The 27,429-nt window shown below is 37.0% G+C and overlaps 2 protein-coding genes across 2 annotated transcripts in view; one reads left to right on the top strand and one right to left on the bottom strand.

Annotated features, from left to right (window-relative positions):
• Window positions 1-27,429, bottom strand: part of CngA (Cyclic nucleotide-gated ion channel subunit A) — a 231,406-nt gene that overhangs the window by 53,483 nt on the left and 150,494 nt on the right. The gene's annotated exons all lie outside the window — the stretch shown is intronic.
• LOC137245450 (probable salivary secreted peptide) lies at window positions 18,359-19,096 on the top strand. The gene is made up of 2 exons (XM_067776124.1): window positions 18,359-18,642; window positions 18,700-19,096. The coding sequence occupies exons 1-2, from the start codon at window positions 18,442-18,444 to the stop codon at window positions 18,880-18,882; spliced, it is 384 nt and encodes a 127-aa protein (XP_067632225.1). The 5' UTR covers window positions 18,359-18,441; the 3' UTR covers window positions 18,883-19,096.

Genomic DNA, 27,429 nt, shown 5'->3' on the forward strand with positions numbered 1-27,429 from the left:
CGGATATTTTTATAAACTTCGCTTTTATTCACTCTTAAAATAAGTACACTTTTTACTGCCGGCCTTTCATATGGCGAAATGATTCCTTGGTGGCGCTCTTTGTCTCGCGGAAAGCTTTAAAGTATAGGGGTAGGAGGCATACTTAAAGTAGAAGCTCCTCAAACCTAGTTATAGTTTTTTTTTATGGATAGCATATTTATCGATTATATATCAAATAAGAAGTATAAAAACCCAAACTGTCGACTTTTGAGCTAGTGAAAATCTAGTTACTATCGAACTAGTACTTATTTGTTACCTTAGGCCTTGTTCAGAAATTTGTATCACTAGTTACAGATTCCCTACAGGAAAAGTACAAGTTGAACGTCTCTAAATGTTCGCATTGATTTTTGACAATTATTTGGTCGAAGGTTGTTTCAGATTTTCTTACATCAAAAATAAAGGTACAATGTGCCCTTCATATGAAAGAAAATATAAAATATCTTTCGGAAAAAAATTACCAAAATTTGTACGAATTTTGCGAGACCTATAACTCATAGTTTGCTGGACCTAACTTGATGGGGCTACAAAATTGTATACTAGAAAAAAATTCAGAAAAATCTAAATAAAAAAATCGAAATTTTCGTATTTTTATCTATAATATAAAAATAAGTCGGGTTTTCCTTCCTGACATTATAACTCCAGAACACACGAACCGATTTCCACGGTTTTGCATTCGTTGGAAAGGTCTCGGGCTCCGTGAGGTTCATAGCAAATTCAGGATCGACGCACTGGGTCTCGAGATATAGGCCAAAACGTGGACCCGGGTACCCCTGCAATGTGTTTATAGAATATGGATATCAAATGAAAGCTGTTGATGAGAGCTTTAGTAGAGAATAATTTTCATACCCCCGGGCGACTAGGGTCTGGAGATATAGGCCAAAACATGGAACCGGATACACCTAGAATGTGTTTTTAGATTTTGGGTATCAAATTAAAGCTGCTGATGTGTGCTTTAGTACAGAGTAAGTTTTACACCGCTGCACAGTGTTTCGTGTAGAACAAGCTAGCTGGACAAAAACAAAGTTCTTATTCCAAGAAAAGTGTAATGAGAAATAAAAGAAAACAAACAAAATAACGGGATTTTTGCTTTTTTTTTATATTTCTGCTCATATATATTGAGTAATTGAAGTAAGAAGGCAGGAGTGGCCGTAAAATGCATTGATTAATTTGCAAAATTCTTGTTGAATATTAAGCTTCATATTTCTTTTAAGTGAACACTTTTATATAATTTTTTTGACGGATTCTGAGCTCGAAGGTAAGTAAAATTTTTTAATAGTAATTCTTTCACAATTACGGTATTTTCAATATATTTAAAATTCCGTTATTAAGAAGAAAAGGTATTTTTTCTCTATATTTTTAAATTTAGGGACAAAAAAGTTACATACATCCGCGGAAATCCGGGCTAAATTTTACATATGATATAGCCGCAAGCATTCTCTAATAGTCGAAAGAAAAAACCATTGCGAATTCTTTGCACATCTATTTTAAATTTTTTTTGTAGATTTAGTTATCTCTACATATAAAATAGGATGTATGTACGTACCAGCTCCGACGAGATATTTGAACCTTTAAAGCTGATCTACAAACGGCAAAACCAATTCCCAGGTACAGGGAACAAACACAAACACGTAGCCATAAAACACACAAAAATAAACGCGTAAGGTCAACAAGAGCACACCAAAAGCAAAAAGGCGAAGATCACTAACTTCAACCTGCCACAACCTACTGCACCAGCCACCAAGGCATAAAAACAGGTACATACAAAGCAATCCTAATGCAGGTGTAACCACACTGGTACGCTACACAAAACAACCCCATTTGTTAGCATCTACGCCAATACCTGAATGTAATATAAATACTGCACAACTCATAACAAATCAGAACGATCAACGACACTTAAGATGGCAGCACAACAATCATCAACTATTCACCCTGTCTGAAAATCAACAACAAAAAGCAGTTAAGTTATACCCGTACCAAGAACGGAGTTTTTTGACATTTGGGTTCAACATTCGAAGGAAACCAGATATAAAGAATTGTTGAGTTTTGTTGTACTTACGTACGATTTAAGCGAATCAGCCGAGTATTCGATAAAAAGTTTAAGCTTACAAATATCGGCATATTCGTGGAAGCTGGATCAAAAGTGGAACACTTCTGGAAGACATAAGGAGCGATTTTTGAATAAAAACTCGGAGCCACTTTCGGGTCCAGACTTCATATTTACAATAACGGTGGATTCAAAGTTGCTATCAGACCAGCCAACCACTTCTTTAGGTAACCTCGGCCCTGGAAGACGAAAGAAGGACTTTGTTAGCTGCAGTGAAAAAACCAAACGGAGTCGAGTGGATGACCTCTTGCAATCTAGAAGTCCTGGTGAATTACTTTATGCGGAAGAAGTATCAACGCGTATGTCCGGCAACAGAAATGTTGCTAACATTATAAAAAAATCACAGGAAACCACTCAAATATCCGGAGAAAAGATGACATGTGAGCCAGATGCAATATGCTTGAGCAATGTAGAAGCTTCAGCATACTACGTAGATAACAAGTCGACGACTCATAGGTACAAAACGACTCGGAAGTGGAGCATCAAGGCAGGCCATAAAGTTTATCCATCATTTTATAATCTAAGAAAAGGTAAGGCAGAATGCTATCCAAATGAAATTGATGTGGGTGAAACACGTGCGGAAATTAAAGTCCAGTCCGTATTAGATAACACTGTTGAGCGTTTAGTTTTAGCAAATCAAGAAGTTTTTGTTAGTTTACTACTAACAAACTTGACGTATACTTTAATCAGCAAGTGGGGTTGCGATGGAAGCTCTGACCATAGTACATATAAGCAAAAGTTTACATGCAGTTCTGACACTGATGAGTTTTTGTTTATATTTTCTTTCGTTCCTCTTCAATTACAGGATGAAAAAGGTAACATCGTTTGGCATAATCCTCGACCTTCTTCTACCATGTATCGTCGTCCAATTAAATTTATTTTTTCTAAACAAACAAAAGATAACCTACCCTATAACTTTTTGTTGGATGAGGTTTTATTTAATTTAAATATATTGTCTTTTCTACTTTGTATGATACTTTACTCTTAAGTTTTTGTAATAAGTAAATTCACTTTTACATTCCTGACTGGTACTGTAAAATAATTTTGTAAAAATTGTAGTGCCAGGATAAATACTCAAATAAATACAAAACATGTATGGACATATGTACAGTCACTCGCATAAATAAGTAGACACCCCTTTGTGGACAATTCTTACAATTTTCGCTTTCGCAAATTTATTTTAACTAATTTCCCATAAGAAAATTTGTCACGATCTATAACAAAAACTAAATTATATTTAAAAAATATTTGAAGAATTCGACGAATTTTCATAAAAATTTCAATTTTTTTCCGAATTTTTAGAATTTTTTAGAGTATTGAGATTTGTAGTCCATTCAATTTAAGTACAATAAAGTAATATTCTTGACTCCTTTAAATTTTTTTGGATCTATGTCACTTATTCACATGAGTTACTGTATATGAAATAAGCAAATGTATGCATATGAAGTAAAATTTTGGAAAAAAATAAAAAAAAAGAACATATGGCTAACAAAAATGACGTAGTTGTAATAAATGACTGCATATGAAACGGAAAATCTCATAAAATAATTTTGTCCAGCTAGCTTGTTCTACACGAAACACTGTGCGCTGTGTGACTAGGGTCTCCAGATATAGGCCAAAACATGGAGCGGTATACAAGAAGAATGTGTGAGAGCTTTAAAGTAATTTTCATTGTGATCTTCGGTTTAGTCCCATCTACCTGGCAAAACTGATAAATATGCATTCGAAGCCGAAATAAAGACATGAATTAATAATACACACATACCAACTTACATACGTCCTATTCGATTTGCCTGAAATTTAGTATATAAATTTGCCTATATTAGTATTTACGATACTTTTTTCCTGGAAGTAGACCAGAGACTGACTGGGACAGAGATTAGGACTAGGACTGGGACTGAGACTGAGACTGAGACTCGGAGTGGGATTGGGACGGAAACTCGGAATGGGACTGCAACAAAATACATACCACCCTCTGGGACTGGCAATAAGTATGAAGAAGCATGAGAAAACTTGAGAGAAGAGAAAAGGGAGAAGGAGACTGAGACTGAGAAAGAGATAGAATGAGACGAAGGTGGAGATAGATGAAGCGAAAAATACGGAGGGAGGAGTGAATACAAAGATTAAGAAAAACTGTGCATACATACCACCCTCTGGGACTGGCAATAAGATATGAAGAAGCATGAGAAAAACTTGAGAGAAGAGAAAAGGGAAAAGGAGACTGAGAAAGAGATAGAATGAGACGAAGATGGAGATAGATGAAGCGAAAAATACGGAGGGAGGAGTGAACACAAAGATTAAGAAAAACTGTGCATACATACCACCTTCTGGGACTGGCAATAAGATATGAAGAAGCATGAGAAAACTTGAGAGAAGAGAAAAGAGAGAAGGAGACTGAGATTGAGAAAGAGATAGAATGAGACGAAGGTGGAGATAGATGAAGCAAAAAATACCTAGGGAGGCGTGAATATAAAGATTAGGAACAAGTGTAGAGGGGCGAGGGCAGAGTTAGACGGAAAAAGCTTATTAAAATGTATGCAGATACACCAAATTTAGGGCAGAACAACGTCTGGCGGGTCTGCTAGTCACGAATAAACTTTTTTTTCACAAAGTTTTGGTTTTCTAAGTTTCAGTTCAAAATTCATGAAAGTTCTTTCTTGAGTAACCAAAAATAAAATAAGATAAGTTAACGATAAAAATTTTGATTTGATAAAAAATTGTCACTGCTATTTTCGTGTTCGCTGATGTGTATGTACATATGTACGTGCAACCAAATTGGTTTAAGCTTCCACCAGCTACCTCTCTAGCTGGTGGTCAAACAAAATCAAATACCTGAATGAGTATTGACCAGGTTTTGTTGTTATTCATTGCCATCACAATGATCTCAATTGAGCACTTGGTGGACACATTTGGGCGGCACGTGCCCGGATTTGTAAATAAACGGCTGCAGAAGAGCCACATGTGAAAAAAATATTGTGAGTGTATTTTACTTATTAAAGTGGTCTCGTATATAATTTGTGTTGTTGTTGCTGTTCGCTGTTAATAGGTTTATTGGCACATATGTAATATTGAACTATTTGGTCTGCGATAATCCGATTAAAGTAGAACTTCAAAATATGTGTTGAATTTAAATACCTACATGTAATCATGTAATAAGGAAGCATATAACTAAATAATTGCTAAGCACGTGATCACCTCTGAACGTGGTTGATTTGCGTTTCTGCAGGCAATTATGCCTGTCATTGCATTTGTGAGGAAATAACAAATATTTTCTGTGTTGCACTATTTCAGTGTCAATCAATGACATTCGTTCAGTTTTTCTTTTTCGTATAGTTATTGTCTATTAGTTGGAAAAAGGGCGCATTGAACATATTTCTATTCGTAAATGCAATAAGAGGCGTAGTGTAAATTTTAATTGGACAAACATTACAAACATACGTTGCAAAAAAGTTTAATTGATATCAGCTAACATATCAAATTTTTTACTTTCTTTGTTAAGTTGATTTCATTTACGGTTTTCAAAACTTGTAATTTTTCTTCTACTTAATGTGAACACTGCACCGCTCATTTTCCTCAATTTTCCCAAATTTCTATTTCTTTGTGCATTGCCCCATTGCTCTTTCAAGTTTTCGAAATTTTCGATATCAAAAAAGGGGGCTCGGTTATACTTTGATTTCGACCGTATTTAGTAACAACATCCTTTGAGTTCAGATAAGCTCTTAGATCGAACCCCGTGAATATATTTAAATTTTTGCTCAAGTTATCATGTCAACGGGTTGAGGGAAGATTTGAACATATTTTCTTGATCCTGATAATGACTTTGGAGTGAAGTCGAAGTTTCGACCAAAAAAAAAAATAATTACAGGTTATTTAACGCATCGTAGTTGTGGCCTTGAGCTCAAGAAAACTAACACAAAAATAAATAAATATAAGGCGCAATAATCTACGAAGATATTTTACGCCGAGCTTCATTTCTAATTTGCGTAGTGCTTCTTTTTTAATTTCTTCTACAAATTGACGGCACGGGACCTACTTGTTTTTTATGTCGACTACGAAGGGCATATGCAAGGCACACGAGTTTCCACTGAGAAGCTTTTCATGGCAGAAATTCACTCGGAGTGCTTGCCAAACACTGCCGAGGAGCGAGCCTGCTTAGAAAAAATTTCATTTATTTGATAAATCTAAAATTTTGATGCTGCTTTGTCCGGGGCGTGACCCCCGTGTGACCGTCGGTGTGGTAGGCGGAGCTAGCTACCACCACACCACGGCGGCCGCCGTAACGACGTATCAAATAAAAAAGGCTAAGAAATGTCACCAAAATGTTCTTCTTCTAAATGTGGGCGGTGCCCAGCCCATTTCCCAATATTTCTATATCACGTCATAAGTTCAACCCACTTATCAAGTTTTGTTTATTTATTGGCCTTTGATAATAAATTTTTACATTTTTTCCATTTTTCGCAAATTTCTATATGAATAAAAGGCGCCTGGTTACCATTCGATTCCGCCAGTCTATTGTGAGTTAAGACGAGCTTCCTGACAACGATTAGGACAAACGCAAAGCAATGCTCGTAGCTACCCTTAAGGAATTGGCCAGCCGCTTGTGTTCTATCTATTGATGATACTTTCACTTAGGCCCGGTTTTTCAGTACAAGTTCAACTCAGTTTGTCAGTTAAACTACGCTTAAACTTATTCTGCACTTTTTCAGTCTACTTTGACTGAAGTTTAAGCTGAGCTTAAGCGGTCGATCTGGCAGGGTTAAACTCTAGTTATCCTCTCGGTGATTTGCGTTCGTTCGAAATGGCGCCGAATATACCCAACAAGCATTTGGGATTGAGTACCATTAGAACTCATGTTGATAACTAGCATACCTCTGAAGTCACAAGAGTTGTTACGAACCAGCGGCTCAACTTGAGAATCATAGTGTGCTCAGCAAAAGAGGGATTTTTTTATAAAGCGAAAAATGCTATTACTTAAGTTAAAAAAATTATCGTTCCCAACTTCTGGTTATTTGACTGGACTCAAGTGTAAGAGTTCCGATATGTACTACAGTATTTTCACGAAAATAAAATATATATAAATTATTTTTGATAAATTACGCTTCACTACTGCTATCAATCAGGTTTTTATTTCTCACAATAAATAGATGTTGGCTTTCGTGGTACCACCTTGGAAATTTTTTTTCATTCGATATTCAATGTAGGATATCAACTAGAGAAACATGTTGAATATTCATTTGAGAACTGTACATTTATCAAAATCTCTCAAAGGTTGGATAATAATTTGAAAATGCTAATGATGTTGGAGATCAACTTGAGAACTAAAAATTTTAAAAATTTTTTCAAAGCTTGGATAGTGATTGGAGAATGAAATTGGATATCAACTTGAGAACTATATGGGTTAAGTATTATTATTATTGTCTAGTTGATGATGTTGGATATCACCTCCGGGACTAGATTTATATTGCGCTGGATAAATATCTTTTAAATGTTTGTTGGGTAAGCAAAATCCATTTGTCGTATCTACAAATTATCTAGGTAATAAAATACCAATGTTGCCGTACAAAAAAGCCTACCCTAAAAGGCGGCCTTTAACTGTGACTGAACAACTACTTGGTAGTTTAACTGGAGCTTAAATTTGACTAGAGTTTAAGCAAACTTAATTTAAGCTTAGCTTAACTAACTACTGAAAAGAAAAAAACAGGCCTTAGTAGATAAGAGACTACTATGATGGCCGCATAAATGTCTTCGGCAAAAGAAAGAAAGCAAAAAGTGTGCAATAAAAGTTTATAGGCGAAAAAACTTTTCCAACGTTTTTTTTTAAGTGTAAAGTGTGCTTTTATCTAGGTAATGAGTCATGCAAACGTCAGGAAATTTAATTTGGAATCAAAATCTACAAAATAGCGCTGTGCTCTTCCTTAATTAGAATTTATGGCGCGTTATGTTTCATAGTTGAGAAAAATTTTTTATTTTTTTATTTTATCAAAACTCTTGTAAAATACGTATATATTTTTTCGCTCATATATTATAATTAAAAAACAAATTAAGTTACTTAATTAACACTCAAATGAACACCTCGTATTTATTTATTATCAAAATTTAAAAGTGCCTAACTCACATCTAATTCTGTCATTAATTACAGGCAGCATGTCTTTTATCAGCAAATTTCATTGAAGAATATTCACATTTTCTCCTTACGTTTATACGTATATACATATGTACTACACAAACGCACACAAGAACACTTTTAGAAATTCTTTTATGCGCTATAATTTTGTTTTTATACTCAGTTGAGCAGAGCTCACAGAGTATATTAAGTTTGATAGGACAACGGTTTGTTGTACATATATAAAGGAATCGAGATAGATATAGACTTCCATATATCAAAATAATCAGGATCGAAAAAAAATTTGATTGAGCCATGTCCGTCCGTCCGTCCGTTAACACTATAACTTGAGTAAATTTTGAGGTATCTTGATGAAATTTGGTGTGTAGGTTCCTGAGCACTCATCTCAGATCGCTGTTCAAAATGAACGATATCGGACTATAACCATGGCCACTTTTTCGATATCGAAAATTTCGAAAAACAGAAAAAGTGCGATAATTCATTACCAAAGACAGATAAAGCGACGAAACTTGGTAGATGAGTTGAATTTATGACGCAGAATAGAAAACTAGTAAAATTTTGGACAATGGGCGTGGCACCGCCCACTTTTAAAAGAAGGTAATTTAAAAATTTTGCAAGCTGAAATTTGTCAGTCGTTGAAGATATCATGATGAAATTTGGCAGGGACGTTACTCCTATTACTATATGTACGCCTAATAAAAATTAGCAAAATCGGAGAATGACCACGCCCACTTTAAAAAAAAATTTTTTTAAGAAAAATTTTAACAAAAAATTTAATATCTTTACAGTATATAGGTAAATTATGTCAACATTCAACTCCAGTAATGATATGGTGCAACAAAATACAAAAATAAAAGAAAATTTCAAAATGGGCGTGGCTCCGCCCTTTTTCATTTAATTTGTCTAGGATACTTTTAACGCCATAAGTCGAACAAAAATTAACCAATCCTTTTGAAATTTGGTAGGGGCATAGATTTTATGATGTTAACGGTTTTCTGTGAAAACGGGCGAAATTGGTTGATGCCACGCCCAGTTTTTATACACAGTCGTTCGTCTGTCCTTCCGCATGGCCGTTAATACGATAACTTGAGCAAAAATCGACATATCTTTAATGAACTTAGTTCACGTACTCACTTGAACTCACTTTATCTTGGTATGAAAAATGAACGAAAAATGAAAAAAATGCCATAATTCTATACCAAATACGAAGAAAGGGATGAAACATGGTGAGGTAATTGGATTGGTTTATTGACGCGAAATATAACTTTAGAAAATTTTATAAAATGGTTGTGACACCTACCACATTAAGTAGAAGTAAATGAAAAAGTTCTGCAGGGCGAAATAAAAAACCCTTAAAATCTTGGCAGGTATTATATATATAAATAAATTAGCGGTATCCAACAGATGATGTGCTGGGTCACCCTGGTCCACATTTTGTTCGATGTCTGGAAAACGCCTTCACATATACAACTACCACCACTCCCTTTTAAAACTCTTATTAACACCTTTCATTTGATACCCATATCGTACAAACGCATTCTAGAGTCACCCCTGGTCCACCTTTATGGCGATATCTCGAAAACGCGACCACCTATACAACTACCACCACTCCCTTTTAAAACCCTCATTAATACCTTTAATTTGATACCCATATCGTACAAATAAATTCTAGAGTCATCCCTGATCCACCTTTATGGCGATATCTCGAAACGGCGTCCACCTATGGAACTAAGGATTACTCCCTCATAAAATATTCTTTAACACCTTTCATTTGATACCCATATCGTACAAACAAATTCTAGAGTCAACCCTGATCCACCTTTATGGCGATATCCCTAAATGGCGTCCACCTATAGAACTTTGGCTCACTCCCTCATAAAATACTCTTTAATGCCTTTCATTTGATACACATGTCATTCAAACACATTCCAGGGTCTCCCTCGGTTCATTTTCCTACATGGTTATTTTCCCTTATGTTGTCACCATAGCTCTCAACTGAGTATGTAATGTTCGGTTACACCCGAACTTAACCTTCCTTACTTGTTATTTATATAGTACATAAATAGTACATAAATGCAAGTTAAGTAAGTAGTATGTAAATTTTGTATACACGAACACTTGAATATGTAAGTAAGTACTTTGTTCATATTTAAATTTAAATTTTACCCTTTCCTTCTATAAACTAATGTACTAAGTATATAATAAGCATATATTTATATACATGTGTACCAAAATATAAAAGCCGTGTCACAGCTCGCGTTGATCCGGATTAACAAGGTAATTCAGCGTAGTCATCGAAACCATCATTTCGAGGCAGAGCAGTATTCCTCATTAGTGTTCATCTTGACCGTAGAAGATTTAGAAACATTTTACTTAGGATATCCTACGATTTTTCAGTAACAATATTTGTTTAATTGTGACCTAAGCAGGTGGAATAACCATAACTTTTCCCAAATTTACTTATTGGCTGCCTTCGCTTTAAAAAAAAAATTTGAATCAGGTTTGAGTCAATGCTGCATGATTTGATATTTGCTTTTCTGATAATCGCACTGAATTACTCACTAAAGCACTACTGACTTATTTGTACAGTATTAATCGCAATCATAAGTAGAGAACATCGCGAAACAAATTCAACACGAAAAAGTTTTACGAAATCAGTCAAATAAAAGGCACTCAAAACATACTAAGCAAACCAAGTTTTTTATGGTTATCTGAGACAACTTGAAGAAAAAGAGGCAAACAGGTAGATGATAATGTTGGACATCTCGTGATTTGCCTGAAGCAATGTGATCTGTTATTGTGACCTCTCAGTTACTGCAGTTTTCATCCGGGACTGTGACTTATTTTGAGCAAACACCGCAACAATTGTAATCAATTCTTTATATTTGCCTGATGATTGTTTTTCGAAGCACAAGGTGTCGTAGTAAAATCATGACGGAGCCATACACGTGGCGTGCGCAAATCAGCTTTTTGGTACTTTTTGATATGATGTGACGCTTCAACTTTCGAAAGAGAACGTTTCTTGACAATCAATAATATGCTTTGAACGCGAGTACATGCCTCATAGGCTCAACATACAGTGTAAAAACATGCAGATCTAACTGCATGATCTGTGGTCCAACTATCGGCTCCATGTTCCTTGATCGAAACACTCCTGGAGCCGAATCATTGGTACCAAATTAACTTGTAATCGGCTGTATCATCAGATGCGGCCTTGTGATATGGAGTATATCAAAGCTCCTTACTATTTTAAAGATATTGGCATCCTGTTGCAAGGCGACTCCACCTTGAGTTCCACTACCATTCTATTCAAAGCATAAATAATTCGCTGCATCAGTTTTGACGCTTGGGACACCGCCATATACGTGATACAATGTCTCTTCGAGTCTACGAGCCTCTTCCACTAATCACATTCACCTAGATGAATGTTCGTTTAAGTCTACAGCAATAAACCTCATCTACTCACTACATACACAGATATCCCAAAATCTTGGGTGCGACGTACGATCAGGATCTACATTTTGGAGAGCATGTAAATGCAATTGCACCTAAAATCTAGAGCCGTAATAAAACCCTCAAATTTATTGCCGGCAGCACTTGGGGTAGCGGCAAAGAAACGCTCATTACCACTTACAAGGCAATTGGCTGGCCGATTGCATGCTACGTGTACCCGATATGATCGCCAAGCCTAAAGGTCACTTCTGGAAGAAAAGACAGGCCTGCCAAAACACTGCCCTCAGAACCGCCTCGGACTTTCTTCTTATGTCCCCCGAACACCACCTACACACTAAGGCGAGAGTGCTCCCCATTACGGAGAGAAATGAAATGCTGAACAAACAGTTTATGTTGAATATCCAGAAGCCTGGGCATCCCAACGGATTTCTGATTAATAAGGCGACACCCCACAGGGGCTTATGGGGTCATCTCCGTAAGCACTACGAGGAAATATGGTACCCGAGAATACAGCCATATGAAGCAAAAAAGCACATGCAGGTCCTCAGTGATATCCACAAACAGGCGTCGGACCTCTATGTGGGGAATTGTCCGGGGAATCCAGTTCTTAAAAAAATACTCAGAACTCACAGAAGAGGAATGCACCCTCCCTAGGGAAATACGCGTACCTCTAGCTCAACTTCGATCTGGGTACTGTAACAGGTTAAACTCTTACATATCCAGAATCAACCCCTACATACAATATGTATGTCTTGCATGCAATGTGTCATGTGTCAAATGACACCAACCATCTCTTCAATTGTAAAAAGGAACCAACGCTTCTAACACCCCTCTCACAATTATCCTCCGCTGTTGAAACCACAATTTTGCTTGGACTCCCGCTAGAGGACTTTGGATGGCACTGCTACAACAAAAACAACAACAGATATTCCATTCGACATAGCCTAACACAGTTTCAAACATTTCAAAAAAAAAAAAAAATAGTGAGCAAAAACCCACTTATACAATTATCAACTGTTATCCACAAACGATAAGCGTGTGCGTAGCCAACATTTCGTCAGGCATATTACTCTACCATTTAATCAAAAGGTATACGCCGGAGTCACAATTCAGGAATGTGTTCAACATTTTCTTTGAACTTCCGCAGAAAAATCTTTGAAATATTTATGCCAACATATGATATGAAACCACAGTCCCGGCCATTCATCCAAATCCTCAAGTCCGGAGACACCCCATCGTTCTAGGTCATGCATGCTATGCATAGCTCCCTTTCGAGCTATCACCTCTCAGGATTGGTTTACCATAGTATTATAATCAACTGGTATACCTACGGCGGGCATATTCTTGACCCCTTACCCGCAGGGGGACGTTTTTTAGCATCAGTCCAACGAATAACAATTGGCTTTTAGATAGCGATATGTGTTTTTGCATACTTCAATTATTTTAGCTCTGTCGCAAATAGGTATTATAGAAAAGACGCGGGACAGGGCTGGTATTTTCATCTGTGTGTAACGTTGTTTGCGTTTTGATGTTAACTTTATTCCCAAACGAAACCTTTTTGCTATCAATTATTGGGTCTCGAATATTACTGCACCGTTAGATGATGAAAAAAACTTTACTGAAATGCTTCCAATTGAACTGAATTCTTGAATATTTTCTGAAGCTTTCAAAATAAACTTAAATAAACTTAGGTATTCTTCTCGTCATTTCCAGTATAAAGCATCAGCATTGAAACACAACCGCGATCTATAGACAAAGTTTATTATTTATGCGACTGCCTTCCGGAATTCAACTTGAATAGAATTAAGTGTATGGACGATGATGATTAGCAATGTTACCTGTCTACACTTTAAGGCACCCATACACATCGTATGATTCTACAATAAATCATGAGTATGAGTGTGTTGAAAAATAACCGCCAAATGGGTAGTTAGTCGACACTTGTGGTGGGTTGTAGTACTAAACTAATGTTAAAGGCAGCTGCACAACAAAAACAAAAGCTAAAAACAAAATGTGCGGAATGTTTTTGACATTCTCCATTTACACCAACCATGAGATTCGCGTTAAGGTCACGGCTGTGGTGACATTAGAGGGTAGTGAATGATGCTGCCGCATTCTTGAATGCTGATAGTGATGTTAGGTTTTTATACACCCCATTAGGGAGAGAAATGAAATGCTGAACAAACAGTTTCTGTTGAATATCCAGAAGCCTGGGAATCCCAACGGATATCTGATTAATAAGGCCACACCCCACAGGGGCTTATGGGTCATCTCCGTAAGCATTACGAGGAAATATGGTACCCGAGAACACAGCCTTATGAAGAAAAAGTGCACATGCAGGTCCTCAGTGATATCCACAAACAGGCGGCGGACCTCTATGTGGGGAATTGTCCGGGGAATCCAGTTCTTATATAAATACCCAGAACTCACAGAAGAGGAATACACTCTTCCTAGGGAAATGCGCCTAACTCTAGCTCAACTTCGATCTGAGTACAGTAACAGATTAAACTCTTACATATCCAGAATCAATCCCGACATAAAATATGTATGTCTTGCATGCAATGTGTCATGTGTCAAATGACACCAACCATCTCTTCAATTGTAAAAAGGAACCAACGCCTCTAACACCCCTCTCACAATTATCCTCCGCTGTTGAAACCACAATTTTGCTTGGACTCCCGCTAGAGGACTTTGGATGGCACTGCTACAACAACAACAACAACAGATATTCCATTCGACATAGCCTAACGCAGTTTCAAACGTTTCAAAAAAAAAAAAAGAGTGAGCAAAAACCCACTTATACAATTATCAACTGTTATCCACAAACGATAAGCGTGTGCGTAGCCAACATTTAGTCAAGCATATTACTCTACCATTTAATCAAAAGGTATACGCCGGAGTCACAATTCAGGAATGTGTTCAACATTTTCTTTGACCTTCCGCAGAAAAATCTTTGAAATATTTATGCCAACATGTGATATGAAACCACAGTCCCGGCCATTCATCCAAATCTTCAAGTCCGGAGACACAACTTGAATACAAACATCACGCGATACATTGTTTCAGGTCACAACTGGCTTGTTATGTTCCCCGCGGTACAGTTTTTATCCATCGTGCTAGGTCACGTATGCTATGCATAGCTCCCTTTCGAGCTATCACCTCTCAGAATTGGTTTACCATAGTATTATAATCAACTGTTACGATTGGTATACCTACGGCGGGCATATTCTTGACTCCTTACCCGCAGGGGGACGTTTTTTAACATCAGTCCAACGAATAACAATTGGCGTTTAGATAACGATACGTGTTTTTCCATACTTCAATTATTTTAGCTGTGTCGCAAATGGTATTATAGACAAGACGCGGGATTTTTCATCTGTGTGTAACGTGATTTGCTTTTTGATGGTAACTTTATTCCTACTTTACTGAAATGCTTCCAATTGAACTGAATTCCTGAATATTTTCTGAAGCTTTCAAAATAAACTTAAGTTTACCAACCGCAATTGAGTAGTAAGGTGTTCTTAGGTATTCTTCTCGCCATTTCCAGTATAAAGCATCAGCATTGAAACACAACCGCGATCTAGAGACAAAGTTTATTATGCGGCTGCCTTCCGGAATTCAACTTGAATAGAATTAAGTGCATGGACGATGATGATTAGCAATGTTACCTGTCTACACTTTAATGCACCCATACACATCGTATGATTCTACAATAAATCATGAGTATGAGTGAGTTGAAAAATAACCGCCAAATGGGTAGTTAGTCGACACTTGTGGTGGGTGTGCACAACAAAAATAAAAGCTAAAAACAAAATGTGCGGAATGTTTTTGACATTCTACATTTACACCAACCATGAACATTCGCGTTAAGGTCACGGCTGTGGTGACATTAGAGGGTAGTGAATGATGCTGCCGCATTCTTGAATGCTGATAGTGATGTTAGGTTTTTATACCCAGCGTGTACTTGTACACGAGAATTATATAATATTGATGTGGTAACGGTTGTATGTAATAGCATAGAAGAATAGAGATAGATACATACTTTCTTTTATCAAAACTTTCAGCATCCATAAAATTTATATATCCTTTCAAAACTTTGTAAACTGTCTTATTTGCACTTTGACTGGATCAGTGTTGAAAATCAACGATATTGAAATTAGCCACGCCTACTTTTTCGATATCGAAAATTTAGACAATTTGAATGAATGCCATCATTCATTATCAAAGGCCGATAAAGTAATGCAACTTATGGCGCTAAATAGAAATTTTGTAGGTAAGGTTGAACTGGCTGGTCAATAAAGACCTCACATAGACTGAATGTGTCCATAGTATTACCATAATTTGTTTGATGGCCAAACATTAAGTACCAGGCCTTATGTTATAAAATAACTCCGTTCTCTTAGCGAATACTAAAAGTTTCTAGGACCTAACTAAATAGCTGACTCGAGATTTGGCAACTCTGCTGCTCCTAGTAGCTTTAGCCTTAAGCTGGTGAGCGCAGGACACGAAAACAGAATATGATCAACCCTTTCTGCCTACAGGTTGCGCTTCCTACATCAGTGTCCACTTAATATGCCCATCATGCATCTTAAGTCTTAGCTGTTTAGAGACAAAAGCAACTTTGTCAGTCTGATGTATACGGATTTGCACATGAACTCAGAAACTTCGAGCTTCTGTCCAAGCTTTTCCTGCTTGATGAATCATTAGCGACTCCTATCTACTACCTCAAAACGATTGGGACTTCTACCGTCGACTCATCGAGTACTGCACCCCCTTTTGCAAACTTATCAGCCTTTTTGTAACCTTCTATACCTTTATGGCCGAAAATTCAGCATAGATGTATGGAGCAGCCTGTACAAAGTTTTTCTAATACTTCTTTGCATTCCAGGACATTTCTTGATGAAGTACTTTGTGAGATTATTACCCTGATCGCCGTTCGACTATCAATATATATATTGAATTTCTGCTGCTTTTTTCAAAGCTACAATTTCCGCCTAAAAGACACTGCAGTATATGTTCCGCCTCCGGCTCTATTTTGGTCCCAAGATGTCCTCCGAAGCTCAAGTACGGCAGTATGCTGCTTTGGCCATAAGGCCTACACTCAATCTGCCCCGAGACCTTAAGCCTTGTTGCACAATTGTTTTAGGGATACTGACAGTTTTATAGCCTCTTACGGAATATCATTTATTTCTTGTGACTTCTCTTTAAATTCATCCTTAATATATGTATATGAGCCGGACCCGTGCCTCTCATATCAAATATCAACAGAAATCAGCTGTTCTATCAATCAAATATCTATAAACTTACATGTGCTTGCGCTGCCATCTGGTGAATGTTAGCAACTGCCGGTAATGCAGTGTTAGTTGTAATCAAATATTGACAATAGTGCCATAGTAAAAATAGATTTCTTTGTGTGCTCACAATCGTCTATTTTTAACAAATTATTTTAATAAAATAAAGCTAAACAAAAGTACTATAACTAATAATGTCCAAAGCTCGCTAATAGCACGAATCCCCATCTTTACAACCAAAACTTTATTTAGAGATTTGAATTCCAAATAAGAGCGAAGAAAGGGCCTGTACATTAAAACAGCAATTAGAAATAATATATAAGATCATATCACACTAATGGGTATATAATGTTCGACTAAACTTGCGTTGCATTGCATTTTAAGGGCTAGATTATGTATGACGCCGTACACTTTGAATTGCAGTCACTAACATTCGCAATACTATAATCACTGAAGTGAATGAAGACTGTAATATCATACAAATTCTGGTTCGCTCGAAAATTTGTGACTTTTTGGGTTATACATAATACGCCCCTAAATTTTCGAATATTAGCAGCAAATATTGCACTCATTGAAGCTGAGTTTCGTCTGACGAATAAATGCAAGCTTATTAGAATTACTAATTTCTTATCGCTTTTCAAGCCAAATAAATATAAGTTCAATATATCGTACGCTCATTCTCTCAAAGGTAGCTCAAATTTGCAGAGATATTTATGTATGTATATTAGACTGGGTCGATTTATTAACCGATATCGCGCCATCGATTTTTCTATAGGATTTGGGCTTAGGAAAAAAAAGTTCCACTACGCACGCCCAAAAAAATAATTTTCGACCCTGCAAAATTTCGTTTTTTTGACTTTTTTTCGACTTTGATTTTTAAAGCTTTTTTCATGACCTACTAAATAAATTTTGACTTCATTGTAAAAATTTCATGTATACCCTGTCCTATCCAAAAATGTCCGCTAAAAATGTTGTCGATAACAGTTTTTTGAAAAAAAAATATATCGCCAACGTTTTTAGCGAACATTTTTGGGTCGGACAAGGTATACATATGAAAATTTTTTAGTAGGTCACGAAAAAAGCCTTAAAAATCAAAGTCGAAAAAAGTCAAAAAAATGAAATTTTACAGGCTCGAAAATTATTTTTTTGGGTATGCGTAGTGGAACTTTTTTTTTCCTAAGCCCAAATCCTATAGAAAAATCGATGGCGCGATATCGGTTAACTTTCGTCCATACAAATTGACCCACCCTAAAATATATGCAAAAATTCGTTTTGATAAGCTATTCTAAGCTTTCAGTCAACTTGAAGTCAGCGCTACAAATCAAGCTTAATTTAGTCCCGTTTCGCTGTTCGTTGGAGTGGCCGATTTTTTATTTTAAATTAATTCGCACCAATATAAATTTTACGAAATATTTTGCATTACAAATATGTTAAAATTTGTGTTGCTACTTTTTGTCACACTTGGTATAAATGGCAATCTACTTGTGAAGGCATCCCAAAAAACGGATATTCATAATGCCATTTGGGGTGCACGAACCTCAAGTGACGTACTAATCAAGCGTGAGGTTGTTAAGAAGTTATTCAAGCCTTTGCGTATTGTTGCGGCTGATTATGAATTTAGACAAACGGTAAATAAGATTTGTCATTATCGATTCGTAGTTAACTAATTTTGATGTTGATTTTAGTCTGAACGTACCGCTTACCCTCGTACTATAACGCAAATTGTAGTAACTGATCAATATAGCGATGGCGACGGTGGATATGCAACTTTGAAGAGTGGAGGTCCGGGTATGGATTTTGCTGTGATACATTTAAAAAGCCAGCGTGGTCATGGCTATCATTTTACTATTGATATTTATGGACAGTAAAAAAAAAAGTTTTAATAAAATTAGCATTGAAAAAGATTTAGATATATCATGTCCATACTTCCGTTAACACAATAACTTAAGTGAGATATATTCTTATATTGCCTTATCTGGACCCAGAACAGATTGGTGTTGAAAATGTGAAAAATCTAACGATAACACCCCACTCACTTTTTCGGTATCGAATAATTCGAAAAATGGAATAAATATGAAATAATTAATGGAAATATTGGTCGTTTTTATGATGCAAAATAGAAATAGTAACATTTTTTTAGGTCTAATGTGAAACTAAACTTCAACATCTTAATCTTTATATATAAAAAACATGTGTCACATTGTTTGTCCGCGATGGACTCCTAAACTACTGAACCAATTTTGAATTTGTATTGCACCCCGTGTGTAGTTTGATCGAACTTGAAATATAGGATAGGTTATATCTCAGTTTATAGTCGCAATATTATTTTATTGCAATTTTTTATATGTTTATACGTAATAATAAAATGTTAAGTATACGCACCGGCAATAATATTTTCAGGTGGTGCGGATATACTTCCGTGTAATTGGTTGGTGTTTAATTAAACAACGTGTTTATCAATAAAAAATATTATAGCGAATGATATTAAGTATAGCACATCACCAGGACCGGTGAGAGGGGGGGGGGGGAGGATTACCCCCGGACCCGAGTTTCTGAGGGGGCCCGCGATTTAGAAGTACTATGAAATTTTTTTAATTCGGGAGAGTCTTTAGTTGTTCCATGTGCAAATTTTAAGCCGAAATTCTCTCTGCATCGGCATCTATCCCAAACTTTAAATTAGCTGGCAGTCGAAGGTCATTGCCAAAAATTACCTTTGCGCGAGTTTGGCCCGTTGTCTCATGCACTGCAGATCGGTAAGCCATCAAGAATAATGATATATGTGTATCCCACTCCTTATGGTACTTGTCTACTACTTTCCTTAAATGCTCCTCCAATGTTCTATTGAATCGTTCCACCATACTAGCGTACTGAGGATGCAATGCAATTGTCCGTGTTTTTCGAATTCCCAATGATTTACACATTTCCCAGAACACAGCTGATTCGAAATTCCTGCCTTGGTCAGAATGTAACTCCATTGGTACACCATACCTTGCAACACAACTGTTTATAAACACTTCTGCTACTGTTTCCGCTTCTTGATTTGGGATTGGGTATACCTCTGGCTATTTGCTGAAATAATCCATAGCCACCAGTACATATTTGTTTCCGCAGTTGCTCGTAGGAAATGGAGCTGCGACATCCATAGCGATCCTATCAAATGGCGCACCTGTGTTATATTGCTTCATCTGGGCATGACTTCGGGTTTTGGGTCTTTTCGCTCTGCTGCAAACCTCGCAGTTTGCAATCCACTCAGTGACCGACTGACGGCAACCAACCCAATAGAATCTCTGTTTAATCTTCTCGAGCATCTTTGTGATTCCAAGATGACCTCCGCTTGGACCATTATGCAGCTCGCTGAACACGTCAGGAATCCTCTTTCTGGGAACAACTATCAGCTTCTTCTTGCATTGACCATCCTCACTCTCCCATACTCGATGCAAGCAACCGGATATCAATTATAAACTGTTCCACTGTGCCCAATATGACTTCGCAATGGGACTCTCTGCTGACATCTCTTCTCTGTTTGGTCTTTCATTTCGTTCGAGCCCTTGCATAACACGTGACAGATTTGTATCTTCTAGCTGACGCTCTCTTAGTTGTTCCTTGTCCCATTCATCCATACACGTTATAGCCGTTAGCCGGACATCTATAATGTCTTCTTTAGCCTCGCCCTTTGAACAGTGCTTGCATTCCAAACTAGATGGTCTTCGTGACATTGCATCGGCATTCCCATGGGTACTAGTCATAGCTTTGTAGCCGCTCGATGTAGCCAATTGTCCTTCTGGATTACGGAACTGCAGAAGCCATTTCAACGCTGCGTGATCTGTCCTGAAGCGGAATCGCTGGCCGTAGAGGTATTTGTGAAAATGTTTAATGCATTCTAGCAATGCCAACAGCTCTCTCCGTGTAACGCAATAGTTCCTCTCTGGGTTTCCAATCGAACGGCTGTAGTATGCAACTACTTTCTCCTGTCCATCGACCAGTTGTGATAAAACGCCTCCCATAGCATATCCACTCGCATTTGTATCTAGAATAAAGGTTGCTCCTGGAATGGGATATGCTAACATTGGGGCAGTGCACAAACGCTCTTTCAATGTTTGGAAAGCCACTTCTTGCTCCTTCTTCCATTCAAAAGCTTTATTTTTTATTGTAAGATCATGGAGGCTATGGGCTATGCTGGAAAAGTTTGGTACAAATGGCCGGTAATATGTGCACAGCCCAAGGAAACTTCTTAATTCATGCAAGCTCTGTAGTCTTGGCTACTGCTTCTATCTTTTCATTCGCTGTACGGATACCTTCTGTCATTACCTTGTAACCCAAATAATTTACTTCCTTTTTAAACAGCGCACACTTTTTGGAACTTAGTTTTAAACCAGCGCCAGCTATTCTCTGGAAAACTTCCTCCAAGTTCTTAAGATGTTCATCAAAGTTCTTGCCCGATACGATGATGTCGTCCAGGTACGCCAAGCATGTTTCCCAATGCAGTCCTTTCAATACCTCATCCATGAGTCTCTCAAAAGTAGCTGGTGCATTACAAAGTCCAAAAGACATTACTGTAAATTGCTAAAGACCACCTCCGACGCTAAAGGCTGTTTTTTCTTTGTCTTCCTCCTTCACCTGCACTTGCCAGTAGCCATTTTTCAAGTCCAGTGTGGAAAACCATTTCGTACCAGAGAGCGAGTCCAGAGTGTCGTCAATTCTTAGCAATGGGTAGCTATCCTTTTTCGTGACGTCGTTCAACTTGCGGTAGTCCACGCAAAACCTCATTTTCCCATCCTTCTTCTTCACAAGTACCGGAAGAAGAGCTGAGAGAGATACACGATCTTGTAAGGCAACAATCAAAGATTATGAGTGACAAGACGAAAGCGAGGTACGATAAAGCAATTAATTCGGAAGGGTTTTAGGAAAGAGATTTGGTGCTGTTATACAATCCACAACGAAAAAAAGGTTTGTCCCCGAAATTGCAGTGTAATTGGGAAGGCCCATACAAAGTTGTAAAACGGATCAACGATGTAGTGTACCGCATACAAACCATTGGCAAACCACGAACAAAAATGAAAGTGGTTCATTTGGAAAGGATGGCAGCGTTTAGATCGAGAGATTTGTCTGATCGGGACGATCAGACTTAGGTGGAGGGCAGTGTAACGAATATTAGAAACACTAAGGGGTACTGTCATCTCTAAGCCGATGCTAAGCAGTGACGAGAATGCACATCAATAATTCAATCATTATGCCTACATATATGTACGTACCCGTAGCGGAGAAGCAACGCACAAACGCATGCAGATATCTTATTTGAGATATGCAATTATAATTGTCAAAGTGTCGCTCACAAACACACGCGCATATGAGAGCTATACACGTACATCTGTAGTTATAATTATAACAGATAACCAACTAGTCGATTCTAGAACGGAGGCGCCTAGAAGATGCAACGAGGAAATCAAAGAGTATAAAAGGCAGCAACAGTAGAGGCGCTAGAATCAGTTTCGATTAAGCACGCTATCTGTCGAGCAATAGAAGTGTTATTTTGAAAGTACTTGAATAAAGGCCATTTGGCATTATTAAATATTGGAGTTATTTATTCAACAGTTTAGTGATTCAAACTTAGCAGAAGATTGCAAGTACGAGGATTTGCAGTAAAATCATTACAATATAAAAGGAAAGGCTAAAATGTGTGTTAGTTGGTCGCCGGTGTTTCAAGAGATGCGTCGGTCGATTTAGTTCAAACGTGGAGCGGGGTACCCTGGAATGTGTTTCTATAATGTAGATATCAAATGAAAGCTGTTGACGAGTGCTTTAGTACAGAGTAATATATTATACCGCTTGGTGATTAGGATCTCAAGATATAGGCCAAAACGTAGACTCGGATACCCCTAGAATGTGTAGGTAATATGGATATGAAATGAAAGCTGTTGCTCGGAGCTCTAAAGTAATTTTCATTGTGATATTCGATGTAGTCGCATTAACCTGGCAAAACTAATAAATATGCATGCGAAACCGAAATAGAGACATGAATTAATAATACCCATATACCTATTTACATACGTCCTATTCGATTTGCCTGAAATTTGGTATACAAATTTGCTTATATTAGTATTTACGATCCTTTTTTCCGGGAAGTAGACCAGAGACGGACTGGGACTGGGATTAGGACTAGGACTGGGACTCAGACTCGGAGTGGGACTGGGATTGGGACTGGAACAAAATACATACCACCCTCTGGGACAGGCAATACGGGATGGAGAAGAATGAGAAAAACGTGAGAGAAGAGAAAAGAGAAAAGGGGAAAGAGACTGAGAAAGAAATAGAATGAGACGAATATGGAGATAGATGAAGCGAAAAAGACGGAGGGTGGAGTGAATAAAAGGATCAGGAAAAAGTGAAGAGGGGTGGGGGGAGGGCAGAGTTAGACGGAAAAAGCTTATTAAAATGTATGCAGATTGGCCAAATTTAGGACAGAACAACGTCTGCCGTGTCTGCTTGTTAATTTCTAAGTTATACTGTTACTGTTACACAAAAATCGATCGGAGGATTTCACATCACGCATAAGTTTCCAAGTTATCTACACCTTTGGGCTACATAGTGGATTTTTTCTTTTGTTACGTTGTCTGATCCTCTGAAGTATGTGTGAGGTAAAAGTTTGTAGCTTAATAAGAAGTTATTTAGAATTCGCTCTCCAGATTCGACATGCTCTGAATAGATTTTCTTAATATATCGATCACTGCCTAATGAAGGAAAGTAAACTATGTTCAAAGTTTCTGGCCTCTAGCCTTTAGTCGTCCAAATTCAGACGACTTTCCTAAATAATAGGATCCCTGGAACGGAAATGAAAGGCATATTGGGTTGTTATGCATTTCTGATCGGCGTGTCATCGACGAGATATGGAACAGTTATCGATACATTTTTACGATATAGAAAACATTCTCGACGCGTTATCGGTTATGACTCTTTTATCCTTTTCGACAATTAATCAATTTCTTGTTACTTCGATGCTTATAGCCTTTCAATATAATATCGATAACGTGTCGATACGTTCTTTAAACAAATATTGTTATAGCCCGCTTTTTTATATTTCTATTTCCTTTTCTAGGGGGTAATCGAATTTGAAGACGTACTTACGAATACGAATTGAGCAATTTATGTATTGAACGATGTTTTTTCATCCTTCAATTTTGTTTTATCAATTAATAGACGTGCAGGCTAGGATAAACGCAAATGTAATATAGGTTGAACTGAAAGCTCAATAATTCACATAGACTGAATGTATCCATTATAATTAGGCCGCGATCGATTGCGATCTTAATTTAGATCTATTGTGCTTAAATGTTTCCGTAGTATTAAATGTTATATTCATGCTATGGATAGTTCGTCATAAAACATCAAAAGGAGCTATACAAATGTATTACAATCTAACTTATGTCTCGCTGTAAAACAGCACCAGTGAGTTACTGGATGAATTGGCAAGAAACTTTCCATATATGTTAAAAATCGTATATAAATATTTCATTGCTTGTTACTGAACTCCTCCCAAACGACTGGACCGATTATGAAATTTTGTGTATGTGTTTAATGGGGCTTAAGGATGATTTGGTTTGGGAAGTAGACCAGGAGCCGACCCATTCCAAATAATCTCATATATGGTGCTGTTCGCTTGATATTCGGTACAATGGAACCTCTTTAATAGTATTCTAGAATCTTTTTATTTTGGGAAGTGTACTAGGGGACTAGTGTGTTTTGAAACATTTCTTCCGTGTTTAGCTTATTATTTGAGAAACTTTTCTCCAGAAAGGGGACCAGGGCCTGATCTATTTTAATAGCAATTTCGATGCGTCATTTAGTAAATAAATGCTATACCACAACAGTAAGCCATATACACACATACATAGTAGGCAACGAAGAACATTTCACACACTTAACCAGCAGCTAATAGAGGGGAGAATATTTCACGCACATAGACGGAAATAATGCTTATAGCCTAACATAAACCACAGATATACATATATATAGCAAAACAACTAAGCATGAGATACAACTGTTCTAGAAAGCATGTTCGTGAAACGTCTAGACCTTAGGAGTAATGGGCGAACGAGGTAACCGAGAGTATACAAGCAGCGCAAGCTGAGGAATCAGGAATAAGTTTTTATTTTAACACGCTATAGTGAAATATGCGATAACTGTAATTGTAAAATACTACTCCAAAAGTAGTCTAAATAAAGAACGCTTCGTTATGCTGAATATATGGGTAATTTATTCGACAGTTCAGAGATTCGAACGTTAACAGGAGCTGCAAAATAATTATCTGGAATTTCCCAAAATTCGTTACAATATATTGTGCAATTTGTCGGAAGTGTAGTATAAGCTTTTCTTGTTGCAAAGTGGACTAGGGCTCGACCTATTCCAATAATTCGTATTCATGTTGTGATTTGCTTAAGATTTGGTATAGGGAGACTTACGTGACTAGCTTATTATTTGAAAAATTTTTATTTCCGGAAAGTGGTCCAGTGCCCAACTTATATGAAAAAGTTTTATTTATGGTGCGATTTGCATAAAATTTAGTACAGGAGTTTCTCTTCAATAAGCCATATACTTGGAAAAATTTCTGCACGTGCAAGGAAGGATATGAGGAAGAATATCGGAAGGGAGAGGAAAAAAAGTTGGAAGAGAGAAAAATCGAGAATGTAAAAGAGAGAAGATACGAAGTAGAGGCAGGTATCAAATACGGTGGGGAGGAGGGAGAGGCAAGTAGTTAATTTTTTTCCTTTTTGTAGAAGCTACAATATGGCAAATACCTCTGCTTACTGGTAGGGTGATAACATCGCAGGGAGGAATGTTACCGGGCAGGAGAACAAGTCACTTATCTATCTATAACTTTTTTATGCAACTGAAAGCTATTTTAAAAATTGCATCAGATTTACATAGTTTCGTATAGGTACAAAAGAAGATACTGAAATCGGTCCGCCAGATGAAGCAGGTATTCCATATTTTGCTATAAAGATTCTATATATAAGGAATTATGGTAGGAGAGGGAGAAATAATGGGAGTGGGAGAACGAGATATAGTGGAAGTGGGAGTAGGCCTGGATGTGGCAATGAGAATGTGAAAATTAGCTGAAGTAGGAGTGGGTATAGGAGTAGAAATGGGATTGGGAGTGAAGGTGGAGGCAAAGGAATGAATAAGAATTATAAGAAACATACAAGATAGGGTAGAAAAGATTGGAAAGATAGGGAGAAGCTCAATTTTAAAAAAATGCAACTTAACAGTTTTCGGGCAGAATGAAGTCTGCGGGGTACTCTAGTAATTAAGTAAAAAGAAAACGAATTAAACATGATTGCCTGTGTTGGCTCTTCTAATTCCATAATTTTTAATTTCATATTTATAATAATGTAATCTTATGCAAGGCCAAACAATTATATTTTCATAAATATTAATATGTACGCAATTTTAATAATTAATTATATAATTTGTATGCACATAATTATGTGTAGATTGTCTTATGAATAAATGAAAGTTAATAAAGTTTGAGTTCCACGAAAATTACACGTAATAAGCGGGCTTAATAAAACTGGCTCATGAATATTGCTTATCATTATCATACGTTCGAAGAAGTACTATGGATTCATACACACAATTATTTGCGTACCTAATTATTTACATACATACACCCAGCAGTTAAACACATTTTTTTATGCGGCGTATATATATTCAGTATCAGCCGTCACAATTTTTTTGACTGGTGGTGTCCCATGAGATATTTATTTATTTATTTATTTATTATTTAAAGTCGACGACAAACTATGGTCGACTGCATAATATAAAAGATATATAAATATACAACTCAAAAGATAAAATTTAAGATATATCGAGATTTCAACAATGTTATATTACAAACAAAGAAATATTAATGAACATTACTATTTAATTTCAAAATATAATAATAATAAGAAATATGAGTAGAAATAAGATCTTATGCCGAAATCTTATACTGGCGGAATGCATCAGATTCCGCTCAGCATGATATCGGAATGCAGTGGATTCCAATCTCCCTGTTGGAATGCAACAAGATTCCAATCAGCATGTCATGGGAATCCGGCAGTGCTAAGAGTAGTGTAATGAGGATACGCCATCACAAGGCATAAAAAAGTAACATGACCTGTGTTGTTGGAATGCACCGGATTCCAATCAGCTCGATGCCTGACCCATAAGATTATACTGCCGGAATGCATACGATTCCGGTCAGTGACTCATGAAAAAGCATGTTTTTTACGTTGTTGGAATGCACCAGATTCCAATCAACACAGTACTGTCTTGTTCCTTCTTAATGATACATGTTGATAAATGTTCCTCCATCCTTAAGCGAAATAGTTCCCGTTTTTTATCGAAGGAATAAAATGCCGGCAAATTAAATTAGCTTG

The sequence above is a fragment of the Eurosta solidaginis genome, chromosome 3 (assembly GCF_040869045.1).
Source record: "Eurosta solidaginis isolate ZX-2024a chromosome 3, ASM4086904v1, whole genome shotgun sequence".
Classification (NCBI taxonomy): Eukaryota; Metazoa; Arthropoda; class Insecta; order Diptera; family Tephritidae; genus Eurosta; species Eurosta solidaginis.

Bases quoted from the DNA above. Each gene is read 5' to 3' on its own strand.
- LOC137245450 (XM_067776124.1), top strand. From the start codon at position 18,442: ATGTTAAAATTTGTGTTGCTACTTTTTGTCACACTTGGTATAAATGGC. The intron at 18,643-18,699 runs GTAAATAAGATT...TGTTGATTTTAG, and splicing joins ATTATGAATTTAGACAAACG to TCTGAACGTACCGCTTACCC.